Source organism: Gadus chalcogrammus, chromosome 1 (genome assembly GCF_026213295.1).
Source record: "Gadus chalcogrammus isolate NIFS_2021 chromosome 1, NIFS_Gcha_1.0, whole genome shotgun sequence".
Classification (NCBI taxonomy): domain Eukaryota; kingdom Metazoa; phylum Chordata; class Actinopteri; order Gadiformes; family Gadidae; genus Gadus; species Gadus chalcogrammus.
Genome location: NC_079412.1, coordinates 23,510,253 through 23,530,842, shown reverse-complemented (window position 1 = coordinate 23,530,842; position 20,590 = coordinate 23,510,253). Strand labels below are relative to the sequence as shown.

General features: G+C 46.7%; 1 protein-coding gene across 1 annotated transcript in view; it reads left to right on the top strand.

Annotated features, from left to right (window-relative positions):
- Positions 1–20,590, top strand: part of nphp4 (nephronophthisis 4) — a 150,501-nt gene that overhangs the window by 72,983 nt on the left and 56,928 nt on the right. The window contains exons 13-16 of the mRNA XM_056593735.1: positions 8,526–8,663; positions 12,961–13,127; positions 14,978–15,169; positions 19,973–20,172. Coding sequence (XP_056449710.1) covers positions 8,526–8,663; positions 12,961–13,127; positions 14,978–15,169; positions 19,973–20,172 — 697 coding nt within the window. The remainder of the gene's footprint in view (positions 1–8,525; positions 8,664–12,960; positions 13,128–14,977; positions 15,170–19,972; positions 20,173–20,590) is intronic.

Genomic DNA, 20,590 nt, shown 5'->3' with positions numbered 1-20,590 from the left:
TTGTTATGTGGTTTTTATATGCGGAAACAATAAATAACCACTTTAATTTTTTATTATTGATTTATTTTTTATAGATTTATTTTTTATGTATAGTGCTTTTTTATTTCTCTTTACATAAAATGTAAAAAATTACACCATAATCATGGTTAACAAATGTATATTTTAAGATCACATTAAAATGAACAAAAACGTTATTAAAGCATGTAGGTAAAACTGTAGTTATTATTTGGTTTGCGGCGGCCTGTGAGAAATGGCAGAGCCATGGTTCAGCTGGCAGAGAGTGAAACATGCCGTGTGAATACCTCGGAGGTGACAGCGTCTGCCGCTGTATCAGACGATTTCGATTTTAGATCGCTTCCTCGCCCATTTCTGTCCGACCAATCAGGGCAGCTCCTGCTTGTGGGAATCCATTTGGCCTGTCAATCACAGGTGTGTAGAAAGTTAGAGTGAAAAACAAACTCCACGCCGGAGTAGCATAGGAAAAGAGGGGGCAGAGAGGGGGGGTTTGGGGCTGATTAGTTTGAAGATCTTGTTCTTTGAACAACTCTTGAATCTCAGCACGATAAAGTGGGAGTAACGCTGCTGCCATTTTGTGTAGCTGTGTACCATTAGCACGAACAAAGTTCATCTTGTTTGTTGACAACCGGGTGTATATAAAATGAAAGTAACTTCAGTTATGTCCCACTATGCTCAAGGCCCTGCCTAATGTTTGAAACGATGTAAACTTTACCGCCTTATTAATAGTGTTAATACTTTAGAGTAGGCGTGTTGTGCAGTTTCAGCATGTCATAAATACAATGATTTATTACTAAAACCCAAGTAGATGTCTGAATCTAAGGGGAGGGGGTTTCTGCTATGGATGGGGAGGGTATCAAATATAGAGGGATAAGGTTTTCGAATAAAGGTGGATTTATTTGAGAGTACACAGCCACCCACCTGATATTCTTTAGCCGTCCACGTCACCTCTCTGTCCCCTCTGCTCGTATGAGACAAGAATCCTTGAGGCTTATGGGAAATGCACGCCTTTATTCCGAGCGAAGAAACCTTCTCCCCAGTTCTGTGCATGTATTGTGAGTACAGTGACAGATCCACACATATGTCTGCGCTGCACAAAGATTTTATTCTGAATTCATGTGCATGCTGTTATGTTGTATTACTCTCTTTCACAAGCAAAGTTTTGCTTCACAAAGTTTTTTTTTTGTCAATCTTTGGATCAAGAAATGCATTGCGTTATAAAACATTGTACATGCTACAATATATCCTTTTCAGAAATTCCATTTTGGCTTCATTTGAGTCAAAACTTTGGATCCTGCCCCAAACAGAGGCCCATTAGTTTATTTTGCGCACATTTCTGTCTGAAAACACTCCTAGGATCCACCGAAGGACAACTTAAAAGGAAATGAACACGATTTCAAAAAACGTGTGAATCTATGCCATTGAATTCTGCTGGATGGCTGCCTATTTTGTGGCCCATTGCCCACCCTGATGTTCATTTCACAGAAGTACTTTGGCTTTTATAAAGCATTTGGCCTAAGAATTAACTTAAAATGCTTTGACATAATCGGTACAATCAGAAAAATCAACAAACACAAGCAATTAAAAAGAAAGTGCATCGCTCAATACCAAAATCATGACTTTTATGGAACTGAAAGCCTATGGCTGCCTTGTCGACAGATAAAACACAATGACAAAGGCATAACAGACTGGCCCCTAATAATCATTTTATGCCTCAAGGTATCCAAAGGGGTTTTTCCTTGTAAACAACTTGTTTTGTTTCAGATTTTTACCCAAATAGAAGAGATTTAAATTGTTTTTCTCTAATCTACAAACTGACCTCATAGAACCTTAACAAGGCACGTTTTATTTTTCCGCTCATCTTTTTCACCAATTTTTGATTTTTGTTGTGGCATCCGATTATGTCCCTTTGCTCATCAACCACATGAGGACCATCAGAAAACAAACACTCGAACTCTAGAAAACTGCCTGCAGTGACCAATTGCCAGTTGAACATGCACTGCCGTACTGGCTATCACTAGTGCTTCGTATCCCGAAACCTTGGTAGCAGATGAGGACCTCTTAGGTGATTTTAAATGAGTTCTGTTAAAACTCTTTCCCTCCTGCTTGTACTATTGTCTTCCTCTGAAACAAAGAAAAACCTCCATACTGGCGATGACGTGTTTGCCTCCGGGGTAGACACTGCGTGCCTCTACCAAGGTACAGCAGTTTGACAACACAGGCGCTGAAAACATCCCGCTGCTCTTGTCAAGTCAGTGGATGCGATATCGGCTTTGAATTATATCTTTATTCATCGGGCGTCATTTAATTTTCGGAACTTCACAGAATACAAACATTCCGTTAGCGTCCGAAAATGTATCGGAGCGAGGTTTTCCATCTTTCCCTCCCTACTGTCCTCGGTTCCACCCGCGTCCCACCTGTCCTCACCTGTCCTCACCTCTCGGCGTGAGCGTCTGTGCTGCTAACTCTGCTGAAGCTAAATCTAGCTCCGTGTGAACAAGCCCTCGAGAGGTCTCTGTCGGCGCCTTTGGATCCCTGTGCATAAATTAAGAGTCTCCCGTGTCTCCTGAACCCATTTTTTGTTTGGGTTGGTGCCAGTGTCGAGCGCAGTCCAAAATATTTGTTGAATATTTGTGTGTGTGTGTGTGTGTGTGTGTGCCGTTGAAGAGACCATGTATGGTGTGTTGAAAACATGGACCAATTCTCTGTCTAAAGGCCAAAGAGCAACATGTCAGCTTAGCGCCTGCGACAGAGTGCTTGCCTGGAGTAAATTGGCCCAGGTGGCGTGTGTGTGTGTCATGTTTGCTTCCAACAAACATGACACACACACACTCATACACAGACACCCACGCGGACGGATGCTCTTTGGTTCCTCCATTCTTCCTTCCTTTTAACCCGTCACTCTTTGTTCTTTCCGTTGTCGGTCTTCACACGCAATTATCGCTCTCTGTCGCGCCCACGTCGGTCAACACCTGCCCACACACTACACCCCCCACACACACCACCGACTCAGTCGCGCTCAAGAGTAGTGAGGTGGGGGAGAAATTGTCATGTTTTCTATCCATCCATCATTCTTTTTTTGATTTTCTAAAGTACTGTATGTTCAGCGCTGTGTTGGCACTCTGGGAACATGCTGTCGATATGAATATGATGTGTGTGTGTGTGTGTGTGTGTGTGTGTGTGTGTGTGTGTGTGTGTGTGTGTGTGTGTGTGTGTGTGTGTGTGTGTGTGTGTGTGTGTGTGTGTGTGTGTGTGTGTGTGTGTGTGTGTGTGTCGGAGTGAGACAACCTACCCACCCATGCGACAGGGTGTGTCTTAAAACTAGCACTAGCCAGTTTGTGTTAATTAAATCAGCCTGCGGTAAAGTTTGCACCAATGACACATCGTCATTGATGGGAAGGAAGAATATTCTCCCCGTAGGTATGGAGGATAACGTCCGGAACTGTAAGGTTGAACTGTTGAACCAATTCAATGTCACTGTAATAACGTTGAATAGGACAGATTCATCTGTAAGGCCATCTTGGTTCTAAGCCCATTCAGGTCCATAGACATACAGTATATACAATGACGCCGCAATGACTACCTTGACTGGTGAGGCCAAGACTGGCCTGTTAACAAATATAAGGTGCACTGAGGCTAACATTTCTCATCCATTTTCAATGAGTCATTTTTTTATTTTGCAAATGTATGTCTCTTTTTTAAGAATATATAATAATATATGTTATTATGTATATTATTTTAAACTCTTCAGTATAAATGAGGTTGAGAATCGCTATTGTGCTGTTTATCCAGAAAAAACACAGCCCCCCCCCCCCCCCCTGTTTAATTATTGCAGTATTTCTTTAAAGGCCAGTAATGACCATGGACATACATCAAAAGGCCACTTGCGTGTCGATGTATTATGTCTAGATTCTATTCCACTACCCAGCTAGCCTTTAGAACCAAGATGGAAGCCATGGCTACCTTTCTGCTCATGTGTGAGTGTATCTGTTGGCGCCTCCTGGCCCTCCCTGAACCATGTGCCTCTTGCTCACCTCCTCCTGTCATCAATGTCTCCTCCTCTACCTTCACCTCCATTCCATCTCCGCCATCTCCTCTTCCTCTCATCTTCTACTCCTCCTCCTCTCTCGCTTCTCTCCTCCTCTACCTCTCTCTCACCTCACCCTCTCCTCCTCCATCTTCATCTCCTCTTCCCCTCTCTATCTCCTCCTTCCTCTCTACTCAGCATCTGCCCTTCAATCTCCTCCTCTTCCTCCTCTTCCTCTCTCTCACCTCTCCCCCTCCTCCTCAAGCTTCATCTCCTCCTACCGTTTATGTCTCCTCCTTCCTTTTCTACTCAGCCTCTCCTCTTCAACTTCCTCTCCTCCTCTTCCTCTCTCAACTCACCCACTCCTCCTCCAACTTTCCTGACTTCTTCACTCCTCCTCTCATCGGTCTTCATCTCCTCCCCCGCTCCCCGTCTCCCACGTTCTGTTTCTCCCACACTGTGCGATGCATGACGTTCCTCACTGTGTGACAACCATTTACATGTGCGCACAAACACAGACACACACACACACACACACACACACACACACACACACACACACACACACACACACACACACACACACACACACACACACACACACACACACACACACACACACACACACACATTCTCACACAGACAAAACATGCATATGATCCGCGAGTTGAGTCACGGCAGGCCGTGAAAGAGAGGGTGTGAAACACACCAAGAAACAATCTGCTTGGGATGATTAAACCTCAACACACACACACACACACACACACACACACACACACACACACACACACACACACACACACACACACTAGGAGAGCGAGGCAATTAGTAGTGACGAAGCCACCGTTGCCAAATATCTTAAATCAGCATGTTTTACTCCGCCGTGCGTAACAATGAGCGCGATGGCCAAGCACGTCATCTGTTCAGGTCTCCATCCAGCGCTGGAATACACCTTCTCCACGTGATCCCACGACCGGGTCGAATGCGATCCTGGACACAATTCACAGCGGTGAGCTCACCTGAACCCACCTGACCTATTTGTCACGAATACTAGTATTTTTTTGCGGGAGATTATATTAATCGATTTACTGTATTTATTTATTTTGAAAAAAGACGAAGTCACACTCAAAAAAGACAATAATCCTCCCCCCTTGATACAGAAAATAGTTTCCTAAGCAATAGTGTAAGGCTTCAATCGAAGATATAAATTTATATTGTTTTGTCAGTACATTCATGTGTGTAACGGAGTCGAATGATATCTGCAGTAGACTGCATAGTTTGCCAGTAGCGTTGGATTTCAGTCAATGAGCTAAATCTGTCTCTGGATTAACGTTGATTAGTCATTAGCAGACACCTTCATCCACAGCGATTTACAAGCGAGGCTGAGAACAATCAACGCAATGCACCGCATCCAACATGTTTAGCAAAAGCAACTGAAGCGTGTGCAGAGTAGCCATAGGGACCAGAGAGACCGGGCTGGTCATTGCTCTGTTGGTATTTTGAGCATTTTCTTTAAGATATTCTGTGGAGATATACTTGTGGTATGAATGTTCCAAAAAAAAACGGATGATTGATTTTTAACACCCCACGCATATAATAATAATTATATATGAGAGAGCCAGAGAGAAATGCTTTTAAAATGACCTGTAAACCCGCATTCTGTTTACTTTGTTGGACTTCATTTCTGTTGTTGCTGTTGATGCTATATTTTTGACGTTCGACCAATTCAGCTCTGGCAATCCAATCGTCTAAGAACCGACGCACACACTTGACAGCTTGTTTTTCTTTTTAAGTGTACTCCTCGCTCTTTGACAGGAAATAAACAACAGGGTTAATATAGGCTGAGCAATTTATCAGAGAGGTTTCAACATGTCCGAGACTTGTTTGTTTTTATTCATTGTTTTCCCTGCCACTTTGGTGACACACACTTTGAGGACATCATGACGTAAGATAATACATTCTGTCTCGAAAGGCCTGGATCTGCGTCGGACTGATTGACAGGAGCCTCATCCAATCAAGACGTCCCGCCCACATCCCTCGGTGAAACAAGGTTCTTTCCTAGCGACGTTTACCTTATTTCTCGTGGGGCCCGCTCAACCCAATAGTTCGTCAAAGGGCGGATTTGATACAGATTCATCTCATTTGAATGATTTGACATCGATCAACAATTTACAGCTGCAGTGCGCTGACTGTCGCGGATACACAACCAAGGTACAGCTTTGAACATCGGCTTGGCTGCCTTGTGCATGGGTTCTCCCCCAAAGGAAAGCAGTCATGGCGACGAGCCACCATGCTTCGTTCCAGCAACACCATGTAATGCTGCTAACCATTTGGATTTACGAAGTGGTAAAGTCGCAAATCTCCCAGCTTTCTTGGGGCATTTCACTGAGGCACGCCCCCTTTTGGTCGTAGTATCTCATCGCTTTCAAAGTAGAGCGAGCAGAGCTGTACAACTCGCATAGTTAATGGGGGATGAGATGTATTTTCTTTCTATTTGTACCACGTTGGTGGTTTTAATGTCGTTTTTAAAACCTCTTACACACTTGATTTCATTGCTGCTTTAATCCGGTCACCAATATATGCATTGCACGGTCTTGCTTTGCGTGCAATTCAATGTAAAGTTTTGTTTTGAAGCTGGTTTGCTAAAGAGGCTATGTTGCTAATGATGACTAGCCTGCTACTACTCCCCCTCGTGGCCCGACAGAAACACAAATGGCAAACTGGAAGGCTGGAGCAATACGTCACGTTCTCGCTGAAGCTGGTCGTTCGTACCAGCGTACCATCCAAATGGATAGCAGCATAACAAACAATACAATAGGGCTGTTGCCACGCAGGACGTTCTCCTTAACATTTCTAAAACAGTTTGCGCCCACTACTGAGTGAGTGGGGGTGCGACCACGTGAAAGACGAATCTACCGGGAGCCCCCGAGGACATCTAAAAAGTGCAAGCAGCATAATTGCAAACCACATCTACTTTGCGTTTGTGTGGATGTCAGAGGAAACAGGGTTTGCCTCTGATTGCATGCAGCTTTGAAAGTTTACAGTTCGGAATATTTTGAAAGTCATTAAAGTTATTTTGCCTGTGAATGAAGTTGATATTTCACCTTTTGCAATTCCGGCCGTCCAATAAACCTTCAGCTGTGAAAAGATGAGACGCAGTTCAGGGAAAATAAAATCTGGTTGGCTGTTTGGTGTCGTTGAAGTCAAAAAGCAATTCAATGCCGAACATATCAGCTGAATTGTACAGATAGAGATGCCCCAAAGTTTAGACTTAACAGATTAAGATGAAGAAAGTTCCAGCGTTTTCCAAAAGAAACTGCTCCTCAATGTGTCTTTTTCTTTTTCGTATCCCCTGCCTTCTTCAAAAAAAAAAAGTTCAGAGCGTTATTATGTGAATTTCCCCTCAAATCAACTACCATCGCTCTGAGCACCCAGAGCGACGGAACTTGACTTGTTTAAAGCCAGAATGTTTAGACTCCACTGTTTTTTAATGATTGTTCTTGTGGGGAGTAGAGATTTGTGAATGTTACGCAACAGCAGACTCATTACAATTAAACCTGCTAATCCAGAGGGCAAATTAGGGGAGAGAGAGAGAAAGAGGAGAAGAGAGGGTCGGGAGATGTTGAGGGAGACGGAGAGTGGGAAAGAGAGATGAGGAGGGAGGGTAAGAGAGCTCAAGAGATAGAGAGGCAAAGAGTGATGGGAAGAAGAGAAATGGAGAGAGGGGGAGAGAGGGAAAGTGGGCAAGAGAAGAGAGGGGATAAGGAGGAAGAGGGAAAGATAAGAGTGGGAAAGAAATGTGGGGAGAGAGGGTTAGAGAACTGGAGAGGGGGGGGGGGGAAAGAGATGGAGAGAGAGGAGAAAGGGAAAGATGGGGTGAGAGGAAAGAGAATCGATGGGGAGAGAGGAAAGAGAAGAGGGGATGGAAATGGGAAGAGACGGAAAGAGTGGAAGCAGAGGGAAAGAGATGGGGGGGGGGACAGGGAGAGCGAGAGAGAGCAAGAGCGACAGAGGGAAAGAGGGAGAGAAAGGGAGAGAGAGCAAACAAAACACTTGGATCTGGGTCTGAAGGGTGAATCAGGGGGTGGAATGAGAGAAAGGGGAGGTGATACCGCTCTGGGTGGATGTCAAGGTAAACCGCGACATCAAACCCCCCGAGGGGGGGCTCCACATTCATACAACACTGTCGCTTTCAGGAGCCGCACATTCAGTGGGCCGCTGTTATTAACACTTTATTATTTGCTTTGTCTCTGTCTCTCTGTCTTTGTCTCTCTGTCTCTCTCTCTCTGTCTTTGCCTCTGTCTCTGTCTCTCTCTTACTCTGTCTCTGTCTTTGTCTCACTCTCACTCTCACTCCCTCTGTCTCTCTCCCCTCTCTCTCTCACTCTCTCACTCTCTCTCTCTCTCTCTCTCTCTCTCTCTCTCTCTCTCTCTCTCTCTCTCTCTCTCACTCTCTCACTCTCTCTCTCACTCTCTCTCTCCAGCTCTCTCTGTCTCAGCTGGCAGCCGCCTCACCCCGCCCGACCGACAGCCGCTCCGCCGCCGCGTTGCCGTGGCAACAGTCGTTTCCCTCGCCGCTCGATCCTTCCCTGTTGGCATCGGCCCACCAGCTGTCACATGCCGTAAGATTCCGCCCCCGTACCACTCTTTCTTGCTCGCTCTCTCTCTCTCTCTCTCTGTCCCTCGCAGTTCATCTTTCTCGCTCTCACCCCATCAATATCACACAATACCCGCAATAGATTGGACAACAGACAGAAGGGTATACACATCGAATTAAGGAGAAACACACACACCGAGTGCATGCAAACATCAGGGTTTCACAGTCGCATTCACCTTTTGATCTCTCACACACAAACCCCGTCCCCCGTCCCCTAAGAGAGAGTCGGTGAGAGAACTCCAGTCTCTGCTTTTGTCTTGCGGAGACGGTGGGAGGTAGAAGACCCAAACCTTTTCATCTTTATAATCAAAAGAAACATCAGTCTGACTTTGCATTTCCAATCTCTGTACAAAAGGTTATATAATGCTGCAGCCCTGCCTGCGCCCTCTGGTAACACATGTCTAATCAGCCTGGGCTGACGGAGCCTTATTGACAGTTGACAGGTTAAAAAGCAACCCTTCAAACCACCTCACCCCCTCCATTACCTCCAAAACAGGCGCACATACACACGCACAAGCAAGGACGCACGCACACACACAAACACATGCACATGCACAAACATGTGCATGCAGAAACACGTACACAAGCACACACACACACATGCACACAAAGACATGCACATCTTACGCACACACACATGCACATGTACACACACAAACACACACACACACACACATACACACAAACATACAGTCAAACACACTGAAAATAATTGACGAAACCCAGATTCTGGGCCTTGTACACAAAGTGATTCACACAGAGCCAGTCTGCTACACTTCACAGACTTGTATGTCCTAGAGTTATCTAGCAGACAGTTTGAGAGACATTTGGAGCTTGCTTGCATTTAAACTGCTAAACTTGCTAAACCTGAAGGTTGTTAAACTCGTGATGGAATTATTTGAATATTTTGGATAAAACAACAAACCCACATATTGCTCTCTTGGGGTTTGTAATGATATCGAGGACATTGATGAAGGCTATACGTGTGAACTAGGCCATGTATCCAGGGCGTATGTGTCTTGATGGAATAAAACGCATATACCTTAGGCGGTTAAACCGAGTTAGAATATGGTAAGATATGCGATTGAGGTAATATCATGATAATCAACGTCTAACGCTTTTCCTCAGCTCGCTTCCAAGTGGCAGATTAGATGAAGGGTCCTTGTAGGAGCTGAGAGGATAATAGAAGTTAACCAGAAAGTCAGCAAACATATGCAGATATCTTCGACGATGAATAATTAGCACAGATAGAACATAACAGCTCCTTGCACTTGTCTGTGTTGGCTAGGGAGGAAGAAACAACAACAAACAAAGACATTAGACTTTTGGGTTGTTTTATCCAATTTCGAAAAGTCACAGAGGGTTCATTCATATACGCAGGGTTAAAAACTAAGCATCCTGGTCACCATGCATATTTCTCTCTCGCGCGAAGACGAGGAAAAAATTATGAGGAGGTCCACTTAAGGGATTGAGAGAAAGTTGAACCTCATGTGACAGGTTTTTGGGGGGTTTCCCACTTGTTTGCTCTTTCTTCAATAGCACAAGAGCTAAAAGGGGTGATATTATGCCACCAGGTGTGAGTGTGATTAGCCATTGCAAGCTGTTTGAGAATCTGCCTTTTTCCGGTGTTTTTTAATGACATCACAAGTTGGCTTGTCCAACTTGTGATGATGAGCAACCTTTGCTACAGTCCACTGGGTAGGCTGGTAGACTGAGCTGTCCATCATACATCTAGGTGGACATGCCCACTTGCGATTTTCAAACGGCTTGTAATGTGTTCTTTATTTCTTCGAGTGTTCTTTTTCTCTGTCTACACAAGCACAAGAGCTTGAATCCAATTGCCTTGGGTCTTTAAGGGTGAGTGTGGCCAGTCTGGCCAGGCCTGGCCAACTTGGCCACTTGGGAGAAGTGTGCTGCTACGGTACGGGCCGCCATGGTACAGATGCTAATGAGCCGACACGCGCACACGCACGGCTACGCAACCTGAGCTGGATGACGTATAGTCCATGCGATGACCATGGACATAATAAAGGCGACGAGCCTTCTTTCCCATTAAACGGTAAACATGGCGTCAAGCGGTTCAACTGTTGGTTCACGTTGGTCCCATAGAGAAGTCGAGTGTCTGTTAGCCATTTGGGCAGTCGATGCTATTCAGACTCAGCAAAGTGCGAACTGTGTTGTTGTCCATTGTTGTTAAAACTCTGACTGGCGGCAAACTTTATTATGGTCCATGCAGCGGACGCTTGGTGATGACGTGTTACGACGTGATGACGTATGTACAAGAGCCTACCGTGGCCAGGCCGCAGTTGCTACGGCCAACGGCCACGGCCAGATGGCCTAGTGTGAACGCAGGCCAGAGAACAATGCCAGTTGAGCACGGTTAGGTGTGAAAACGGCCAACGGCCACGGCCAGATGGCCTAGTGTGAGTGCACCCTTAGAGTGCACTCACACTAGGCTCCCATCGCGGATCCAATCACATGCAAGTTCTCTTCACGTTTTAATTTCTCTTTGAGGGATGACTTTCACTCGCTAAATTGCTTTCTGTGAATAATGTGTCGATTGAGTACAGTGCTTTCATTCTACCGCAGGATGAGAGCTGCGAATTTTGTGACCTCACAACTTTGACCATGTACAAATATGTAGCACGTGCAAAAATAAGTGAGCTATTTTGTGGAGAAAATCCTATTGAACTAATCGGGAATTACAGTGGGCCTGTGTGCACAGAGGAAGTCTTATCGGCCAACTTTTTCACATTTCCATTCAGCCTCACCCACTTTAGCTGAAAAAAAGATGATCCAATCTATTCTTGGATCACAAAATAGGAAAAAAAAAAAAGAATCTGCACCAAAAACCTGAAAAAAAGAGTCTTTGATAAAATATTCATTCATCTGTTTTTCTTCTCACATCGAAAAAGAACCCCCTAACAACATAGCCGGTTGCTCACATTTGACATTTCACAATTGGCAGATGACATCACATAAAGACACACAGGAACTGCCGATGCGTTCTGCCACAATCAGGGCCCCCGCCTTGCCTGGTTACCGTACCACGGGGGTAGCGAGGCTGCCAACATGTGATGCATAGCGGGGCGGAGGTCGTGTTTGGGCCCGTATTCAATCATCATCGTTAGCTCCTTCGGTTTTTTACAGAGTTCTTATAATGCAAAGCAATGCGCCGTCTTCAGTGATAGGTTTTGCAGGGGGAAGTGGAACCACACATCACAGCCCACTCACGCACCTGTCAGGGAAACAAAAAGGCCTTGACCGGACTAGAATTTCTTCGCGAGGTCCGTAATCACCAGGTTGAATAGTGCCATAGCATCACTGAACATCTATCCTATATTAGTGAGCTAATAACGTTGTGAGCCAATTAGTGAGCCAAAAGCTAGCAGAAAAACAACCCTATTTGCCACTACATAATGACAATTTAATCAGCTCTACGAAGTAATGAATGTCACAAACGAGAATGTCATAAATCCTATACGCCTAATAGTAGATTTACATATAAACTGGGAACGCTCCACACTGCATCTCCTCTTCAAACCAATTTGGTTCCGGGCTAGTGACCGCCACAGCTGTAGGTCAACAGCTGCTTTCCGACAGACCCTGAGTTAATGGCGTCCCGCCGCGACTATCTGGCTCCCTCAAAGGCTGCGGTCGTAGCTGAAAAAGCCGACCAATCGTGTGTATCGCACCTCTGACCGATAACCAAGCTAGGGATGGCCATGTGACGGCCGGTGAACATGACGGTTGTGAGAGACTCACTCCTCGTCTCCCAATGCGGTCAGTGGAGATGAAGGGCGGCATGGAGCTAATGACCATGTGAGTGGTGTGAGCGTTGACCAGCTCTTGCTCGGAGGCTCTTTCACTTTTGGTTTTAGTTTGAGGTGTATCCCTGTGTCATTACATGGGAGTGCAAAGGAGAGAAAATAGGTATTTGGGAGCCCTATTCTCCACCCTGGTGAAGGATACCAGCCCAAAAGCGATGAATGACCCCCGAATTGTTTGGGGATTAACTTAAAACACGCAAACCTAAATGCACTAATATTATATTTGTGTTTAGGATTTGGTTTCATCTGTGGCCTTTTACTCTTTAATTTGACTCTGTGGAAAGTAAAAGTGTCCACGACGTTGTTATTTACCCTAAACTCACCCAAAACATCCAACCGTTTTACAGACCGTGTTGTTCACTGTGTCCCGGGCGCATGCTAACGTTTCCGTGTGGCTGACTCAGTAATTCCTTCTCGTTCCCATGGCTACAGGGCGGCCCAGCTGCCTGCTCTATGGCCCATCTGGAGACGGATCTCCGGCGGGATGGAGAGGATGCTGCGTCGCCCATGGCGATCCAGGATGGAGACCACCTCCTCCAAGAGCTGCCCTTCACCCCGCTGCACGCGCCTGTCCTCACCCTGGAGACGTACCGGCCGAGGTGCGAGACCCCGACCCGGCCCGACCACAGCGCTAGCCTATTAGCCAGGGCTGACAGAGGAATCTCCAACTTTATGGCTGTATTTTATCCAATCTTTCATGGTAACATAGGCACATTAAACCCAGCTTGAAAGTTTTCTTATTCATGAGTTTGTGGCCTGTGAATCCAAGCCAGTGACTTGGATTCCAGATGTTGCTCTCCATCAGTGAATTCTTGGTAGTGTAAGACTAGACATCCGTTCAGATAGTTCGGCCTCAAGCTGTCTCCCAGTGTTCGCAATGCCCGATACACTGGCAATTACAGCCGATGTTGTTGCTGTTCACTCATCCGTGACAAAAAGACCCCTCTGTTGAATCCAGCAGTTTGGTAAATGTGCGTTTTCCGCGCTTGTCTTCTGCTGTTGAGGGCTTTTACGGCGGTCCGAGTCAGTGTTCAGCCTGTTGTTACCACAGTGTTCACTGTAAGGCTGTCGGTGAAGCCATCGATTGGCTCGCTAATTGGCAGACTGTGTAGTGGCTAGCAGAGCAGTGGGATCAATATGTAGTATAATTGAGCTCCCAGCCCAATTGAGTAGCCTGCTTTGAGTCCGCTCTTGATGGCCATTTTGAGGGTTGATCCTCACTTTGTCTAGACTTGGCAGGATACGGTCTTCCATGATGCGTCTGAGCGATTACCCCCCCTCTATCTCATACAGCTCACTCCGCCGTCGCATTTCACCAAAGCCTGAAATGCACTTCTACAGCGAGAGATAAGCTTTGTTGAGGGAGGAAGCTAAATAAAAATAAAATCCAGTTTAATTGTCTGAGACCGCTCTGCTCAGTTACCCAGAACATTTATTTTTATATATCCTTTTTTTTGTGTGGAATGACCTACTTAATTGCCGAACTTCAGTTCAAGTTTTGTTGCATATCTTGATGAAGATCTTTTTGAACTTAAAATGACGGCCAGGACATTAATCCAGCTCTGCTGAATAAAGATAGAACTTGAAGTGAGAGGGAAAAGTGTGAAATTGACAAAGCTGTGACAGAAGACAACTGATAGTGTCTACTCTGCTGTCGCCACATTAAAGGTCTCAACTCAGACCCATCTAGGAAGTTCCTGAGATGTATGCTAATAAAATAGGCCACCATATATACCCAGCTACGGAAACGTTAGGGCCTTATGGCCGATGGCTACCTTGACATTCATAACATCGGGGCGACATGTTTGCTAACTGTCAGCGTTTCTTGTTGAACTGAACCCCATGATTATGTTGATTACAAATGCAAACATTATCACTCATTTTCCTGCACTTTATTTTTAGCCCCCCATCTGTGCATTGCTCTTATCGTCCTCCAAAATATCTGGCGTGGGGATGAAGACTATAAGTTATGGCTGTAACTATGCGTTCTGGGAAACAGGTGGCCACTATGATTAGATTTAACTTTCAATTATGCAGAAAAACCCTGAGGGAGCAATTTGGCATCCGCTCTCTCCCTCATTAACATTTTTTATCTAGCGCCTAGATAAAGCTAAAGATACGGCCGTGCTATACGTAAACAGTTTTTCATTTGTCCAGGAAAACACTCCATAGGAGAGGGAGGAGGGAAAAATATTGAAGTAAAATTAAAAAAATTGTGTTCATATTCGTCTCCAATCCGAAAAGTTCTGGGTTCAAAGCCCATTCGAACACCCGGATACCTTAACCCCTGTCTACCTGGGATTCAACTCACTCTAGAAAAACCTAAATTGAAAAATGACCAAAAAGTTCACAGGGGTTATTCCTGTTGAACGTGACGTGTCCAGGCCTCCGTTGATCCACCGCCTCCGCTCCCACGGTCAACACACCCTGCCCTGTCGTTCCGCTGCAGTACCCGTCCGGTCGGCTCCAGGAGCGCCCTGGCCCACCTCTACTCCGCCGGCTTCCCGGACGTCCTGGACCGTGACGGGCGGCCCGCCCTGGTCCTGGACCCCGCGGACCCCGTGCACTACGACCCCGGACGTGAGGAGGCTGACCCCCTCCGGGGCCACCTGCTGGTGTTTCAGTTCCTGGCCTTCTCCAGGTGGGTGAGGCACAACACACTCTGTGCACACGGGCAAAAAATGACGCAACAAAATTAATCTGCCTGCAATGGGGTCTGGGAAACAATCATCAATTTACCTAGAAAGTCAAATCAGAAGCCAGGTCGTTTCGCTGGCATTGATGGAGAAATGTACAATGTGGATGTCATAGTGACTGTATAGCTTCGAATAGTAGAGCATGGCGTTTGCAATGCCAGGGTTCAGGGGTTCGATTCCCGCTGGGGCGTCCAGTGATAAGAATGTGTATACCGACTTGTGCAGAATGCTTTGGAGGAAAGCCTCCGCCAGATAGTTTAGAGGAATACAAGCCCTGGCAGTTGTTCCTACCCTTTTTTCCTTTTGTCTCCTGTTAGGTCACTGTGAAATAGTTTCGGATGGGTGTCTTCTTAAAATGGAGTGAGGCATTCTTGGCCTATGTGTTGTTATTCAATATACTGTAAACGAAATGTGTTATTCATCAACATAATGAAATCTTGGCACATATGGTGCTTTCCCCGGCCTCGCAGTAATTTGGCAATAGATTTTTGACTGCTCTCAACAAGGTAACATGATGCAGAGGAATCTGCTGGGCAACGGTTCCAAGGACACTGCGCCTCATTTTGTGCAGTATATATATAATATACAGCGGGGTGATTTATGGCCTGAATATAGATTCGCTTTTCATTTTCCTTTTTTGCTTCACTCTTCTTCGATACGTTGCCAAGAACCCTGATGAAATCGCCCCTGCACTTCAACGCCTCATCAACAAATCTTGATTTACATGTGACGCCAACATCTCGTGCCCGCGGATTTCCAACGCAAGGCAAACTCGGGGTTGCGGGGGCCCTGTCACACACATAAAATATCCCAGTAGCTACCGGCGGCTCTGTCGCCGACGCTTCAAGTCGACAACCCCCTACTCATCACCATCCATCCCCCCCCCCCCCCCCCCCTGCCAACACCGGCTCCGAGCCAGGGTGGGGCCTGCCTTATCCTCACACAGTGGGGCGGTGGGTGGGGTGGTGTGATGGTGGTGGTGGGTGGGCCTCTTTGTGTTCCTTCTATCTTGTTGTCAGCAGCTGTCAACAGTTTGATAAAGCCACCTCACATCTGTCATGTTCAACACCACACAACGTCCCTGCCGCGACACCTCAGGTAGACGTGCGCTCGCAACAAGTCGCTCTCCCTCTTTGGTGCCGCGTTTCCGATCGAAGTTGAATCCAAGGCTTTTCAAAGTAAGAGTTTGCGTGCGGTTCTTCGTAAACTTTTTCCGAAATGATTTGTTCAGCATGCGCAATATGTTTGTAATCATATTCCGAATGTTTGCTGATAAGAATGGGATTATTAATCACAATTATCCAGAAAGTGTGCGCAAAGTAATCCAAAATGACAAATGTCAATCCTGATCTAGCGATATAATCAAACCTTGTAATATAATTATTTCTCTCCGTTTGTCACACACCCTGATCAGACTAATGAAGATAATGGCTAATTTGTGCCGAGCATAAATGATTCCACTCAATTTGTGTCTCTCAAAAGATTAGCCACATCCGTGTTATCAACAGTTATCAACAACGCGTTGGGAAACGCCCAAGCTGCGATAACGTAGCGGCCCTGGGGTAAGTCGACCGCTTATCTGAGAGGAGTGTCTGTGCCTCACTGAACCCCAAAGTAGAGGATCAATGATGCTCAACCGACATCTTTCGCTCGCTTTCAACAGCGCAAATTACCCATCGCCGTTCCGCTTTCCATTAACCCAGAGGCCTCTTTGTGGAAAGCTTCAATGGAGTGAGTGAGCTTGAAGGGGCCGGGTCAGCCCAGAGTGCGTGACATTCAGAGCGGTCAAGACCTCCAGGGGCTTTAGGGGCTCACCATAGCAATGGAGGTGGGCTAAGGCGGGGTTAGTGATGGCTGCGATCGTGCTCGATGGACGGATGTATCGTGGTGATGAAGAGAAGTCGTTGTTCATGGCTGTGGTCTTGTTCTCTAGGTTTCCACCCAAGGTCTCTCTGTGTGTCTCATCACTGGCCACCTTGGCATCCCTGCTTTTAATTGTGCCATGCGCTTGTGGAATCCAGGTTTTCCTGTTATATGTTGTGTGTTTGAATTGTCATGCTGGTTGTCTTGGCTAAGTCTCTCTTCCAAAGTACTTGTGTAACCTCAATGGTAAAATTCCTACAAATACTAAAGTACAATTGAATAAAAACCTACGGGTACTGACCTTAAGAACGAGAGCTCACAGTTACAACCGATTAAATCTTGTGTGCTATGCATATGCTCGGGGCCATACCCTTGGAGACTGAGATGAGGAGTTCACTCGTAGGACACGGGGCTCAAAGCAAAGGGGGGGCCTTTCAAAGTGCAGCTCCCAGGGTGCCCTGTTTCTTAAACAGATTTAGATGTCTTCTGTGATCTTGAACAAAGTGTTTTTAAGTGACACTGACACTAAAATAATACCATCGTTCCGAATGAACTGGTGTAAAATCCTATGCCTTCCGCCAACCAGTTTGGGAGCGTTCCACTCTGCTCTGAACTCAAGTCTGTTGTTTTTGTGCTTTGACTTGTCACGCAAAGGGTGACGACATTGCCAATGTGTACAGATCTGTTAGAGGAACGGTGGCTGCACACGGTTTATGGTTAAGCTTCTGTGACAATTATATTATAACGCCTCAGTCAATCTCTGGCACATTTCATATATAGCACGCAACAACGTTTCTGTAAGCGTTACCATGTTTATAACACCTCCCTCTCCTTACCTGGCACACTCTCAAAATAACTGCATATTTTTATCTCATTGTTCCAAATTCGCGCTAAAACAGCTGGTCCAGTGACACCTTAAAGTTGCGTGAGGAAGGTCAAGCTGTAAGGAGACACCGGGGCGAGACTCCAACTGCGGCGGGATTGTAGACGTTGTAGGCTTGCCATGGCGGAAGGCCAGAAGTTGGAAAACCGCTGTAGGCATCTAGGCGGCCATCTAGGAAAAGCCCATCTAGAAGGCATGATCAACTAATGACAACCAACACTGCAAGTGGCATTGATCTGGCAAGACATCCAAGGGATTGATTTGGGCACAAGGTTGAAATGAAGCTTGTTAAACGGGATAACGTTTTTTAACCTCACTGGAGCACCCAGCCCCATAGAAAGATCCCTGCGACCATGGCAACCAAGTGTATTCTGCAGTCCATTAGGACAACGATGCACCGGAGCCATTAGGGAGTGCAGATTCAGAGGCCGGTTTAAATAGCCCAGCTCGACCACACCGACCTCCCTGATTGGCTGGGCTTTCATTTCCTATTAAGCCCTGCATATCCATTCTTATATTTCAATACACGTCTCTTTGATGTGTCCCTGTGTGCTTTTCGTATGGATGCGTGTTTTCTGATGAAAAACATGAAAACCTATGAAAACATGTCCTTAGTATAGTATTTTATCGTGTGAAAAACAACTGCATGGCAAATGAATCAGACACAAGATGGGGGATAAAAAAAAAAACGACCTGCCTATGAGGAGAGAGGGAGGGAGGGAGGGAGAGAGAGAGGGAGGGAGGGAGGGAGGGAGGGAGAGAGAGAGAGGGAGAGAGAGAGAGAGAGAGAGAGAGAGAGAGAGAGAGAGAGAGAGAGAGAGAGAGAGAGAGAGAGAGAGAGAGAGAGAGAGAGAGAGAGAGAGAACGAGAACACGGGGGTGTCCGGACATTACCAGTAACAGAGAATACATCTGTCTTAGCGCGGCGGGGTCCCTCCATGAGTAAAGGCTGCTTTAGCGGCAGCAGCAGCCGCTAACCGAGCACCCAGCGAGCGGCACTCGATGTAATCAGGAGCCCTCGAGGCTCCGGCTCACAGCTCCTGCTTCTCACCCGGACGCCATAATTATCAATCTTGTCTGTTTACAGAATGAATATTAATGCGGCGCTCCCCCTTTTCACGCGGGAGAGTTGTCAGAGCGGGCGTGATTGACTGGACGGGGTCAGGCTCCCGGTCTTATTGATAATCAGGCCGGCCTCGCACTCGCAGCAGTCTGGGTGTTTTTTGTCTCGGGGAATGGCCCGTTCTTCCCGCTTCTTATTAAATGCGGCGTGATTGATTGCGCGTCTGCACTTTGCTGCGGAATCGGGTGCGGGAAGACAGGGGGCGGTGAGGGGGGGGGGGGGTTGCTTGTTTCCATTCGTTATCTTCTCGGTTGGTGGTTAATTTATTCTGTGTGGATGCTAGGATTTGCTTGCTTTCCGGCGGAGATTTGTTTATTTTTGGGGCCATCATCAATGCATGTCAAACACACACACACACACACACACACACACACACACACACACACACACACACACACACACACACACACACACACACACACACACACACACACACACACACACACACACACACACAAACCATCATTGCATGAAAGACACACACACAACCAGACACAACCACGCAAACACATACACCCACCCACAACCATTCACAAACACAACCTACACACTCAGACAAAACCACACACACACACAATCCTACACGCGCAAAACCAAACACACACACAAACACACACACACACACAAACACACACCATCCACGCAGACACACTCTCTCACAGTGTCTCGCACTCACACTCTTGCAAACAGATACGCTCTCTCTTTCTCTCTCACTCACTCACTCACTCACTCACACTCTTGCTCACAGATACGCTCTCTCATTCTCACTCACTCTCTCCCTCCCTCTCTGCCTTAACGTGAAGCTGCAGAAACACACTGTCCATCCTGACTCCAGGCTCACGTCTCACCCCCCCCCCCCCCCCCCTCCGTCCCTTGGCAGGGTGCTGACTGCGGACGCAGACGCCGACTGGCCTGAGAGCGTCCACTTCACCTTCCAGTTCTACCGCTTCCCCCCGGTCACGTCCCAGCGCCTCACGCTCCAGCAGCCAGGGGCCCACCGGGGGGGGGGGCCGCAGCCGGCCGGCCATCCCTTACCCTGTGTGCTGTACCCCGTCCACCACGACACCGCCATCAGTCCCGGTAAGGAAGGGCCCAACGCCTCCCCCAGGGATGATTCATCATCTCTCGCCACCGCGTCCCCCCCCCCGCTGACAGGAGGGCCGAAGGGTTTGTCAGTCGCGGGCCGTCGGCCTTGCCAGGTGTTAGATCACCTTGAGTCTCGCCGTGCAGAGTTGTGGCTTGGGGTCCTAGGGGAGGAACTGTGGGACATGCTTGTTGCCAGTGTTTACTGCGGGTTGTTTGGGCCACGTGTCGTTCTTCTGAAGTAGGCGGTGTGGGTATTAGCAGCATAGAGTGAAAACCAATCGTAGTTTTTTTAGTAATTTGGTTTTGTTGACCAATACCATTACTTTACTATCCAATACTATTGATCTGGTACTTTGATGACCAATACTATGACTCTCCTAGACCAATACCATTGACCTATTACTTAGATGAC